The 13,392-nt window shown below is 41.1% G+C and overlaps 1 protein-coding gene across 2 annotated transcripts in view; it reads right to left on the bottom strand.

The window, feature by feature from the left end:
- Positions 1-13,392, bottom strand: part of rab6ba (RAB6B, member RAS oncogene family a) — a 77,218-nt gene that overhangs the window by 9,170 nt on the left and 54,656 nt on the right. For both annotated transcript variants that reach the window (XM_035945825.2, XM_023264969.3), the window contains exons 6-7: positions 8,879-8,972; positions 5,112-5,178 (exon numbers count right to left, since the gene is read on the bottom strand). In XM_035945825.2, the coding sequence (XP_035801718.1) occupies positions 5,112-5,178; positions 8,879-8,972 (161 nt within the window). The remainder of the gene's footprint in view (positions 1-5,111; positions 5,179-8,878; positions 8,973-13,392) is intronic.

Raw genomic sequence — 13,392 nt, 5'->3', positions numbered from 1 at the left:
TGCTGATACAGTGCTGTTATCTGTTGCAACAGCATTTTGTGATTTATACAGAAAACTAGGGATTGATTGATTGATTATAGGCCTGTTAGATAATCAAGACCAATATTTGGCATTTTTCTGATATCTATATTGTTATACTTATTAAACGATTATTGCAAAATTAAATGCATAATTTTTGGTCTAATGTAGTTGCTTCTCTGTCTGTAGTCATTCTGTGGTCTCAACAATGTCTCTCTAGCAGTGACACAACCCAAAAAAAAAACATACAAGAAACACAGTCATTGCCACAAACCTGGAAATTTACTGCTTTCACTGTGGCTAAGGCTATGCTAATGGCTAGCAGGTAAGTTAGGAGGCAGCCACAGATTAGTCTGGAAAACAATAATTAACTAGAAAAGCACCCAGAGAGCGCATTACTCCACCAAGGCTGTTCATTCCAACATCTAGCATTGTCAGAAATGCAGCATTTGTTTGTTAGTTATTGATGATCAGGAATCATGGCAACATTAAATGTGGTCATTTAATATAGATGTACCCAGAAACAAAATGACCTTGCACTGAGCACAGGTGTGTGTTGTGCATTTGTACGTTATGTACAGATACCAAGTCGCGTCACCTAAATACGGAGCGGGCGGCAGAAATTGATGGGACTCAGAAACACCCACACAATTTAATTCCCAATAAGTGTTCCTTGTATCATTTCTGACACATAAGTCCTGATAAGTCCACAGTGTTTGATTTTTATTAGGATCGCAATCATGTGATCATCAGCAGGCAGCTGACTTAGTTACAGTGACGCCCTGCTGCTATCTCGCAATGATACAGAAATCTTTAACAAATCTGTAGATCCAGACTATAAGCTGCATCACTGCCAAAATCTAATTGGGTGGTCCTTGTGTCATTTCTGACCTGCCCTGAAAATTTCACCCAAATCCGTTGCTCTGTTTTTGAGTAATGTTGCGAACGGACAGACAAACCAACACTGATCGTCACATGACTCCCCCGCGTTTCTTAGTGGAGTAATAATGCTTCAAGGTCTTGACCTTCGTAGGGCAATACAAGAGATAGAACAGAGAAAGATATAAACAGAGAAGAACAGCTGACAGAACTGCAGGAGACAAACTGATCAATATCAATCAACTGATCATTAAGTAAACACAGAGAATGTCATAGCATCCTGTGATGTTTTGACCCTATCACTCTGATTGTTAGGACCTGCCTTATTGATAAATAAGTGCAGCTTCGTGACTGTGTTATTAACACAGTCACGAAGCTGCACTTAATCAGTCTTTTTTTGACCATCCTGAGTTTGCTGTGATTTATTTTGCTTTCTAACTCTCTTATTAACATGGATGACCCCTGCACTTGATCTGGGTCAAGCACCCTCTTCACTCTGGCCGTCTGCAGACCTGCAGCGATAATGACACACCATGATTAGGTAGGAAATTGTTCTGAGAAAGAGAGCAGAGGACTGCGCCAGAGGCCTCGACACCAACCATAAATCAGCGTGACCCGTCTGTCCCCAATTTAAAACCAGCAATCAAAGGAAACAAAGAACATACTGTGAATGCTGCTTAAACACCTGCCTAAATTCACAAATCTAAGACTCACACTGTTCAGTAATGGTTAAATTTTATTCGCTTTTGATGACTTTCTTGTGTCAAATGCTTTGAAGTTCATAAACCCTTGCTTAATACAAAGAAAATTATCCAAAACACCAAGCTTACAAATTGCATGTGGTAATACAAAAGCCTCCAGGCTATATAACACAACCTAGACTGAACCTATCTGTGCCCTTCTCCCAGTGAGATCAATACTATTCACAATGCAATAACAACAGAGGAGCTGCTCCATTAAGTGACAGTGTCAGCAGGGGCACATCATCTGCCATCCATCACTACACCTCCACCTCCCGCCCGCTCCCACATCCATTATACCTCATTAAGGCTCTGACGAACAGAGCGAGAGATAAAGGCAATCGGCTGAATGTGAGATGTGCGCTATAACCAGGAAATATGGCCGATGAAAAGGCCTGATAGGTTACTGAGTTTATCATTGAGGTGGTGCAGTCTGCAAAGGATAAACAACTTCCAGTAAACGATGAGTAGGTGACCATCAAAAACGCACAGAAAGACTAAATGCAGGCCTGTCATCACTCACACCAAAACTACCGCCTGACTCATGTTGAAGTTGCGGCTGATAAATGCTGCAGGACACACTGTGAGACGGCTTCACACTGAAGGAGTAGTGACGGTGCTATATGGAAAAACCAAAAGCTATTTTGTAATTCCTTCACAGTTACCATAGAGATGGCACCATGCTTTGTGTGTTGAGGAGGATATGAAGGACGGAAGCTCTCAGGGGAGAAACTGTGACAAAATGAAATAATGTTGATTTACATACAGAACTAGACTAACTGTCTAGCGGAAATATGCCTGCACTGACCAGTCGCCTTGCTGTTTACATTCATGTCTGTCAGGGCTCATATATATTGTAAAGAATTTAAAGAAACTGAACAGATGAGCGCCAACGACTAATGTCAACAGATCATACCAAATGTGAAACATGATCAAGCAGCAACCTCCAGGACTGAAAAAGTTAGCCAGTGTGGAAGTGCCACAAACTGCTGTTCCTTCAATATCCACATGAGGCTGATTCCAAAAGTGATTCAATCCCCATATGACACTCCAATATCAAAATATTCCATGTTACAGCAGAAATAAACATGCTTACAGCTTAGTACAAAACATTATTTGGTTTCAATAACTGATTTTCCTGCTAATTTTCATAAAACTCACAACTTTAAGTTAAATCAAGCTCACAGTTCTTTATAATTAAGGGTGTGGCTTGTGACAGGTGGATACCATCACAGGAAAGTCCATAGCTTTACCTCTTTGCTATTTTTTTGGATGAGTTGGGAGTTATGAGGCATCAGGCACTGTCAAGGATGTAACTCCCTTTTAGAGCAAGCCTCAAGTGGCCTTTTGAGGAACTGTGATTTTCACTATTTACATGTTGGCTTCCTGTTTTCAGCCCTGGCGGTTGCCTCTTGGATAGTAGTAGCAAATGATGAGTAGAGTCTGGCGTTCCTCTGCCATGCCTGGAGTTCTGCCAAAACATTTAATTGTTTTTCTCATCAGACCAGAGGATTGTTAGCTTTGAATGCAGTTTGGTTTAAAAGGCCTTCTTTCTAGTCGCTCTACCACAGCAGTCTGAATGATCAAGTGCTGCTGTTTGGCCTTTCTGCAGAGAACTTCTGAATATCGTGACAGTGACCATTGGGTCACTTCCTGACAACCTTCCTGCTCGATTACTCAATTTGTCTGGACGGCAGACTCTATGAAGAAACCTGGTGGTTTCAAACTTGCTCCATTTCACAGTTATTGAGGCCACTGTGCTCCTGGGAACACTCAGAGCTTTAGAAATGATCTTTCACTGCACCTTTGCCCTGATCTCTGCCTCAATACAGTTGAATTGCAGAGGTCTGCAGAGAGTACTTGGACGTCATGGTTTGGGGCGCTTTCCAATACCCATTCTAACTTAGTACACAGTATGCCAGAGAAAGTTTAAGTATGTCTCAATGCATAGGATATTGAATGCAGTATGCAACAAAATACCAGGATGTCCTACTGCATCTCATATTGCAGTCTGCAAGCCAGCATGCCTTTGTGGCCATTTTGAACCACAATCCTCTGCAAAGATACTCTACATACGTCATGGTGTCTCTTGACAGTTATGAGTTTGAGCCACAGAGGGTGCACAGTTATCACACTGCAGACAGCGATGAATATATGAGCAAGACTGTCAGAGCTTAAGGCAAAATACCATGACAAAATATGTGCCTGCCTAATGCAACTGTACATATTTTGTAAAAGCAGCTACACTATGTATTGAAACGAAAAACACAATCTGTACTATTCGAAGGCAGGGTTATTTTTTGTCCTGATATGCAGTGTGGATTATGGGATCTTATATACACAACTGCATGTCTGCAGGTTGCAAAAATTTCTATTACTTTACTGGGTGCAGAGTCATTTTTCTATCCATTCAAAATGAAAAGTACAACAAAATAAATTCGGTAAAAGAAAAGGATACTGGCTTATTTTTTCAATGAGCGTACCTGAGTTGGTTTATCTGCTTTTGTTTTGTAGTACTTGTATTACTTGAACAGAAAAAAATTAAATCTGTAAGTCTGCAAAAGTCTTCCTCATTGTTGACTGTGAAAATAGTCATCCTCGTTGTCGGATATGACAACAGATGTAAAAAAATCAATGCAGGAGCAGGAGAGGAGCTCAGACAGCCTGAGGGCTCTCTTCACTTATTGATGAAAATTACAGCCAAATCTGTCTCAGCTGCTGAATTTGTCTCCTTTAAAATCAGATAAATACACATATGTAGTGAAGAATTCCACACAGGGAGCATACTGCAGAAATTCACTCCTTAAATGAAACGAAAACCAATAAATTCTGCTGTGTGTTTGTCAGTTTACAATTTATGACACTGGAAAACTATCTGTGATGCTGTTAATGCCTATGTGATGAGTTGTTTTGCAGCATTAATGCTACTTCTACTTCCTGAACAGAAAAAATATGGTGCTAGAGTTTAGTTTTGTTGTGCTGCAGCTCCTGACAAATCTTCCACAGGTGAAGCTCTGACACCTCAGCTGGCAGCAGCAGATATGAAGTGCCATTGAGGAGAGTCTGACTGATGGCTGGTGGCTGAGACTCCTGTCACTGGTTTAAATGAGCAAACCTGCCTCTCCACTGCAGACAAAACTGCAGGCACTGACTGCCTGCCTGCCTGACTGACTGACCGCCCCCTCACTGCACTCGTCAGGCACTGGCGCTGAGAATCATCCAGCAAGAGTGTCGCAATGAAAACACATTTAATTAGACAGGTAGCTGTCACCTCGTTAAACAGATGCCAGAACGCTGAGTTCAATCCCTGAACTCCTTTAATTTAAAAAGTGAGCAGTGAATGATGCTATCAGGATTAAACAGCTTCCACTGAGCTCAATCTGCTCACACATTATTATTATTAAAATGGGTATTTTCTAATATGAAAATGGGATTTTTTTCGCAATAATAATGTGTCTGTTAGTCAAAGGATACTCCCTTCTTTGCTTGTTTCTTGCATACTTTCCATCCCTGGAAGGGCAGCTGCAACACGCCGGAACAGCTGGGAAAACAGAAACAAAGGAAGACACTTATTACATGGTTGAAATACAACATGAACACTTGCATTGTTTTACAAGTCCCCCTTTGGTTGCGATTAAACCCCTAAAAACTCATGTCTGTGTATCAAAGTTGCAGCTTTTTTCCAATAAAATAAACCCACCATGCCTTAAAATGGCTTTGATGTAACTCTATACTATTGTTTTTTCTAGAAAATGCAGATCTATCAAGTGCTTGCATCTCTGTTCATCCAACCCTTCCCACTTATCGCAGCTTGAGCACAACAGCTTCAGCACTGTAAAAGTATTCTGTGCTACACAACAGCTAGATGTAATATAGGAGTAATTAGGCCATACATGTTTATCCTGGAAACCAATTCTAAAGAAGAAGAAAGCTCCACCCTGCGAGTACACAGGATAAGTTCATTAGGTTTGTTACATATGAAGCCACAGAAGTCTGAATCTGTTTTTTTTTTTGAGTCTCGGTGGTACACTGCAGCTCGAAATACTCAGCAATGGCTGCTTATTTTGCTCATAATGTGTTTTCCACCACATAAAAACAGGATAAGGATGTGTTAACAATGTAATAAAGTTAATTTTCTTTAGAGGTGTTATTAAAATGTTATTTTTTTTATTACTACTAGTGCTGCCCAACAAAGTGCATCATTAGGTGACTAGTTGTGGCTCATTGTTATTGTAGGTGCATCAACTGAATCCCTGAAATCTCATCTTTGTTCTTGTCTCTCTTTGTCATCCCTCCACTCTACTGAAGTGTTGAACAATCCTGGATAATTCTCACTGAAGCTCCAAAGTAAAACTAGAATTTGGGACAGCCATAACTAAATCTTTATTAAAAATAACAATAATTATTAAGTCGTAATGCAGCTGGAAGTGGTGATTTATAAAAACTGCTTTCCATTACCCCACCACAATAATGTAACTTTAACAAAAATAAAGAATATCACAATTAGTGTGGCTACTAACTTGATCTTGGTCAAGACTCTGATATCCATTATCATATGAGACAGAATTAACAAAAACATTTACAAACCTGCCAAATTATAGATACCTCACACGGTCAATTAACAGCTGCTTCAGTTGCAATTTGATGTTCATGTACTATTTGTTGTTTAGAAGTTAGTAAGTATAAAAATGAAGACATTATAGCTTCACTAACAGAAACCACACTCAAAGCACAGAAACAAATATCTCAGTTCTAGTGCCAGTTACAAAGCTCCTGAATATATCATTCCAGACATCAGATTACATTCATATCTGTTCCCTTTAAACACATTCATCATTTGTAATAACAGGATGTTTACAGGTCTGGCATATCTCCCTGTTACATGCACACTGTGGCTCAAACGCCTGGCTCTGCTATTTGTTGTGGACATTTGAGATTCAGTTTTAGTAAAAAATAAATGGTGGTTAAAAGTAGGTAAAAATCTTGACTTTGCTGGCACAGTGTGGGTGAGGATGACACAGCCAAACAATAGAGACACTGCAGCCTTTGGAGGCAGGACTGTGACCTTTGTTTTACAGGTTTCACAGCAGTTCTGGCATTTTGCCGTCAGGGTCCATAGCCCTGGAGTAAGGTGAAGAATAGCCTCCTCTGTCTGTGCAGCTATGGGGTGAGAGATGGGCCTGCCAGCAACACCATTCACAGACAGACACAATACAGCTGGCCTTCATCTCACTGCTTATTAACTTCACAGACAGTCGTTGTTTTGAACAACAAACATCTGTTTTAGACACAGATCACCTTTGTTTGCTGTGCTCTCTTTGTGTCTGCAACCTCCAGATCCTTACTAAGCAAATGTAATTTAAGGATTGAATGCAGCTCAGCTTTGGTGAGATGCTGATAGAGGCAGCATAAATGTCTGTATTGAGGGGTTTGGTATTATTAACAAGACGCCTTTAAAGGTACCCTGTGAAGTTTTTGACCGTTAATAGTGATAAAGGGATTGTATGATGATGAATTTGACTTTGTCTGTGTCTTATGAACACACACAAGCTTCGTTGTTGGCAGTAATGCACCAAAAACAGAGCAATGCACCATAAAACTGTGAAGAAGAAGAGCTGGTGCATCCTTCACTTACTGTCTAACCAAGTCTGAATGCAAAACTGTTGCTGTTCTGTATGGATACATACAGTACTCAAAAAGGCAAAGGGATAAACTTTTTCACTGGCCGTAGCAGTGTTTGACATAGTCTGCCTGTGTGTCTCTGGGTGACCCACACAGGTAGATATAATCACTCTTCTTCATCTTCAGTAAATCTGACATTAGAATGCTTTATTTCTCTCTTGTCAATACTAATTTTGGTCGCACATCTGTATGGGCAGGTGCACTGCAGTGGAGACTAGAAGCTTCTCTGTGCTCAGCTGTCTGGTGATATCTATGTGAGGCATTCAGGGAACAGTGGTGCTTTGTAGCATCTACTGACAGTCTGCTTGTGACGCATTTAGGGCACACTGGTAAATTATAGTATCTACCAAAGCATGGGATGCATTTCTGTAACATCGGTAAGGTGCAGTAACAATGATCTGCATGTGAAGCGTTCAGGGAACATTTGTTAATTGTAGCTTCAGAAAACAGCCTGGGTTACACTCTCCACTCTAAATCACACAAATTTCTTCACCAATACCACCATAAATAAATTCTGAGCCTCTGCGAAAACTGATCTGATAAAACAGCAGCATAATGCATTTAGTGCAAAGAGTGTTGCCAAAGCATGTTGGGGAACAGAACCTCTGCAGTGGAAGCACTGATGGTGCGAACTGAACGATTTCCAAGAAACTTAGGCTGTGCCCTGACAGGTGAGTGGCCAACAGAGCAGCCGTCCTCACCACAGCGTTTTAATGTCAAGAAGCAGCAAACCAAAACAGTGAGGACTCATAAATGATAATAAAACTAAACACTGCTTACAATAAAGCCAAAGAAGCACTATCCTTGACTAACTTTAAGTCCTAAATCATCATTAAGTAAAAGAACAAAACATTTATCTGCACCCTTAATCCTGTTCCTACAATCATTAACATAAGGTGTTACAAAATAATTAATGTGTACTAGAACTGACATTAAAGGTAATACTTGGCATGGTGAAAAATTCTGGGTGCACGTCAATGATGCACTGGTACACCGAAAGGTAAAAGTTAGGTACAACGGTGCAAATAAAGGTTAGCCTGGATCTCTGAAACTGGTTATGACAGAGAAGTTAAACCCTTTAACTATCTCACTGCTGCTGCTTAAAAGTTAGATTACTGGCTTCAGAAAGGTACAGAAACTCCTGGATACTGTCACAACATCACATAGGTGTGGAGGGGTGTGGTTTTATACACTACTCAAACACACATAGATTCAAGAGCACTTACGCCTGAAATTTGCCAGATAGAAACCATGAATGAATGCAAATCATGTTAGTTAAAAACATCAACTTGAAGTAAATTCTTTCTGCATGTCTATTAGACCTCAACGACACAGAGTTAATGTGAATAGAGAACTCCACGGTGCACCTTTAAGTTGCCTCATTTCCAGCCTTCACAATATAAAGAACATGACCAGTTATACTAAAGAGGTAAATAACTAATCTCATCCATACATTGTCTAAAGTAAGTCCAAGTCAGACATATAGTGTGAATGTATTCCTTTGTCCCTCCGAGAAAGAACATCCTGGATTTCTTTTTCAAGACCCTGAACTCACTCACCTGTTTGACGTTGTAACCCGTCTTGGCGCTGGTCTCGATGAACATGACACTCAGCTCTTTAGCTCTCTGTTCGCCCTCCTCGATTGTGATTTGCCTGAAAAAAGACAGCAATTTTCATCAAGACACTGCAGATTAATGCACTAAAGGTGATAATACACTGTTTACAGAAACTGGACACAAAATAGAGGTTAATTTTCTCTTGCCACACAAAGACTCACACTGAAGCAGCTATTTGCCGCTTGTTTTTATTAAGCTAGCCAGGCCTAATTGGGTAATTGGCTGAAAATGATTAATTACGTTGTCCTGTGAGAAATTAATACCAGCCAATTTGCATGACATTATAATGAATCTGGCAGTGACTGTTTGGCTCCCGATGTGAGACTGTGTCGGGTGACACAACGATGGAGATCAGTGCTGACTCCACAGCTCATGCGGCCAGCAGGTTCGTTAAGATGACTGGCTTAAATCAACCTGCCACCGGCCTTCTAGGAAGACCATGATGTAACCAGTCTGTCCTCTTTATTCCTCTCTGCACATGAGGTCTCCGAGGTGTTTACTCACTCAAAAATACCACTTCTTTACTTTCAGCTCACTCCTAAAAGGTTGTAACACATGGCTAAACCCATTCAGAGTGACAAGTTACTGCCCAGCTTCAAACACAGCTACATTACATTTAACTGATTCTCCTCCTCTTCATCACAGCACAGAAGAAAGAGAAACTCGGCCTGTGTGAGATATTAAAAGAAGTTTCTGCAGCGAGAACAGAAAACACTGCACTGGAGATGTATTTACATAATAACACCACCTGACAGAGTTGCACCAGTGCCTCTGTGACTATTTCTGGATGCATGCGTCTGAGCTCCAACTTCAACAACACTGAGGCTTATTCATCATCAGACAGGCGGTTGGCAAGAAAATTGCATGAGAAGAAGAAAATGTGGCATCCTGGCAACATTCATCCATGCTAGCAAAGTAGCAATAACGTAATAGAAATATGTGGCTTCAGTTCCCATGTACAACACATATCTGAATGTTCACAAAAGGGGCTTTAGCCTTATTTATGGTTATCCCATATTCAGTTACAAACTTTTACAAAGGGATTGATTTGATCATTGTTTGTAACTAATCCGGCTTGACTGTTAGCCTTCAGCAGCCAAAGCTTGAGACTAAAGATATGCAGAGTTTTTGAAGTAACAGCCCTGAGGAAATATGACATACTGGCATCTTTCAAAACTGAGCATGAAACATACTTTTTTCGCAGTACAATCCTGATGACATGTAATCCATTACTACTGAAACCTGAAGACTATGATATTATAAAGACCCAAATTTCCTTCAGGAGCCAGTGGAGACCAAAACAGAGCTTAAAGACAGTGAATATTGGAATGAGATTCATTAGGTACCCTGAAGCACACTTCCAAATGAATGCTAACAATGGCTAACAGCTGCAGAATGTGCAAATATGCAGCTGTTAAGGTGTTGGCTATAACAACTTGGTAAAGTGATGATATATCAGAGTTATGTAGCCTGTTGCACTGCTTCCAAGCAGCCAAAAAAATGTCATGCACCGTATTAAAAGGCTCAGAGTTCCGGGTGCTATTTCTGTATTTAACACATACATAAGGCGCACCGGATTATAGAGAGCGGGCAGGTAAAACATACCTGTACTAGCTTAAAACATGCATGCTAGCGTGTGTTTTAAAAAAGGCAGCGGAAGCAAAACTGAGTTCAGTTGTACTTTATTGAAGTATTTAGCAATGTTTTCACGTTGTTTTTTGATCAATCCTCATCCACAAATTGATGTGTTTGTCGGCAATCTTTTTACTGCAGTAGGAGCGGAAGATGGCCAGCTTTTCATTGTAATCCACTGGAAGTTGCTGCGCCACGGTAGTCCTTGCCCGGACGGAAAGATGCCGCCGCTTCATAAAACGAAAGCACCAAGACGGACCTCCTTGAAAATGTTCAATTTTCATTTCTTCTGCAAGCGTTATTGCCCTCAGTCGAATGGTGACTGTAGAGACGCTTCTCCCAGCTGTTCTTTGATCATTAATCCATTGCTCAAGTCGGTCTTCCAATTCGGGCCACCTCGCCTTGTTTCCGCGAAAACTCAGCTTCATCTTCTTGACTTGGCGAAGCTCGTTTTCCTGCTTCCTCCACTTGCGAACCATGGATTCGTTGATCTTAAATTCTCTCGCGGCTGCTCGATTCCCATGTTCCTCCGCGTAGCTGATAGCTTGCAGTTTAAACTGTGCTTCGTAAGCGTGTCTCTTCGCAGGTGCCATTTTAAGGGGTCCTTAGCCAAACCGATGTTGTTTTGCATAATGCAAATACCGGCACTATATACCAACTGGGGGCGTGTCTTTAGCGTCTTCTTTCACGCCCACACTTCCCCCTTTAACGTTCTCATGCTTTCCTCTCTCACGTCCGCCTTTTCTCTATATAAGCAGCGTGTCGGCAGGAAATGCTCTCAGTCAGTCAAGCAGAGCTCATCAAAGTCACATAAAAACATTTACAGATGTTGGAACTCGGCGCACGCATAAGGCACACCACATTATAAGGCGCTCCGTTCATTTTGGAGAAAATTTAATACTTTTAAGTGCGCCTTATGGTTGTGAAAATACGGTATGCAGGTCAAACATGAGTATTATACTATTAGTTTGTCTACTTTATGTGTGATAAAGATAATTTGGGAATTCTAGAAATCATGGTGTTGTGACAGATGATGAAATGTCCCCCAGAAGGCCCTGTCCGCTGAGCCCCGGACCTGGAAACAACTCGCCTGCTGCGCTCCCCTGTTCCCAGAACATTCTACCTGCCGCCCCCTCTGGAACAAGACTCTCCTGCCCGCTCTCCGCCGCCAACCGGCACCCACCACCGAGGACGCCTACCGGACCGCTGGTTCCCAGTACCGTCGCTCCCTCCCCGTCACTTCCTATTAGTTTAGTTACATTAGTTCCTTAGCACTCCTTAGTTCTTCCCCTCACTCGATCTTGTTTGCATTCCTGGATAATAAATCCAACTCTCGTTCCAGTCTCGCCTCCTCTGTGTGCTCTCTGCATGGGTTCACCCCCCCGCGCCTTGACAGAAAGCCATAATATATGTGGATAAACAAGAGTACTACACTTTTCTATGTCTATATATTTTCTTTCTTATCTTTTTGCTCGAACAATCTGTGTTTAGTACTATGGATCTGCGTTCGAAGAAGCTGAAGATTTACTGTTTAAACTCGAGTACTGAAAAATAACTGACCTCAAGTTCATGTATTAAGTGAAACTAAATTAACTTTAAAGCAAATCTCAAACTGACGTCTGGTAGTAGCAGCATGGAGTCAAGTACTGTGTTAAGCAGTGTTCAGTAGTTTAAAACTCCCTGAGATGCCTGCTGTCAGTGTGCAGCTCTGCAGGCTCTGCTTGGCTGATGCTGCCTGCTGTATGATGCTCACTTTCCCTCACGCAGAGCTCCAGGGGTTGTGCAGCACCTAAACTGCATATTTTAATTCCCTTAACACTGAGCATTGGGAAAAGCTCCACCACACATGAATGAACAAACCAACAAACACAGTAAGAGCCCAGTTCATAGTTACTCCAACCGAGGACTCCATAATCAAATTCCACTGCACCACAGTAACGCAACACACAGAAATCTCTGCTTCTTCTCAAGTAATGTTAAAAATTGTATCACTGACTTACTTGAAGATGGTTTTGAAAAGTCCAGAAAAACACACAGATCTAGAGAAAAACACGCTGCATCTCTGCCAAATTTTTATCTCTGAATATCTCTGAATGGTAGCGAGCGCCACTCCAAATCGTAAGCCATGCATCAGGTGCACAGGTGTTACAAGAATGAAAACAGACAAGGTGCTGGCACTCACTGATAAATATTCCTCCTGTTTATTGAAGGACAAAAAAATGACCATATTGCAGCACTAAGCCAATATCAGCACAACTGAAAACAGCAGATATGTCAATCTATTGAAAAAGAAAAGATCAATTTAAACAATGATTTATTCATCCTGCATCAAAGAGTACAGATTGAATGTCCATGTTAACAAACACTGCAATGCTGACTGAAGGATGATGCATCTGCTTTTTTTTTTTACAGGATTATAACTTATTTTGGGGGGTCTACTAGAATATATTTATATGCTTTAATGTTCAAAAAACACATTATTTTTCCCATACAGTACTGTCCTAGCACCTCTTCTCACTCTCTGTCTGAAAAACTGCGTATTAGTTCCTAACAAGCGCGCACTTCTCTGATTGGCCAGTTGCCGGAGAACGCAAGGAATCTCAAGGAAGCACAAGGAAACGTTGGTATTGTAAAACCAGATCTCTGAGGATGGGGATGTAGTGCTGGTGAAGGAGCTCTAGAATAGAAGATAGAATCCCTACATACAGAAAATCTGCCTCTCATAGATTCTTGATGACTTTCAACTCATTTCTCAGTATCAGTTACAATATTTACACTGATGTCATGTGCCATGTGTCTAATCAACACACGCTAACATATGATGC

The sequence above is a fragment of the Amphiprion ocellaris genome, chromosome 2, assembly GCF_022539595.1.
Source record: "Amphiprion ocellaris isolate individual 3 ecotype Okinawa chromosome 2, ASM2253959v1, whole genome shotgun sequence".
Classification (NCBI taxonomy): domain Eukaryota; kingdom Metazoa; phylum Chordata; class Actinopteri; family Pomacentridae; genus Amphiprion; species Amphiprion ocellaris.
The sequence above is the reverse complement of the archived record's forward strand: the minus strand, read 5'-3'. Positions and strand labels throughout refer to the sequence as shown.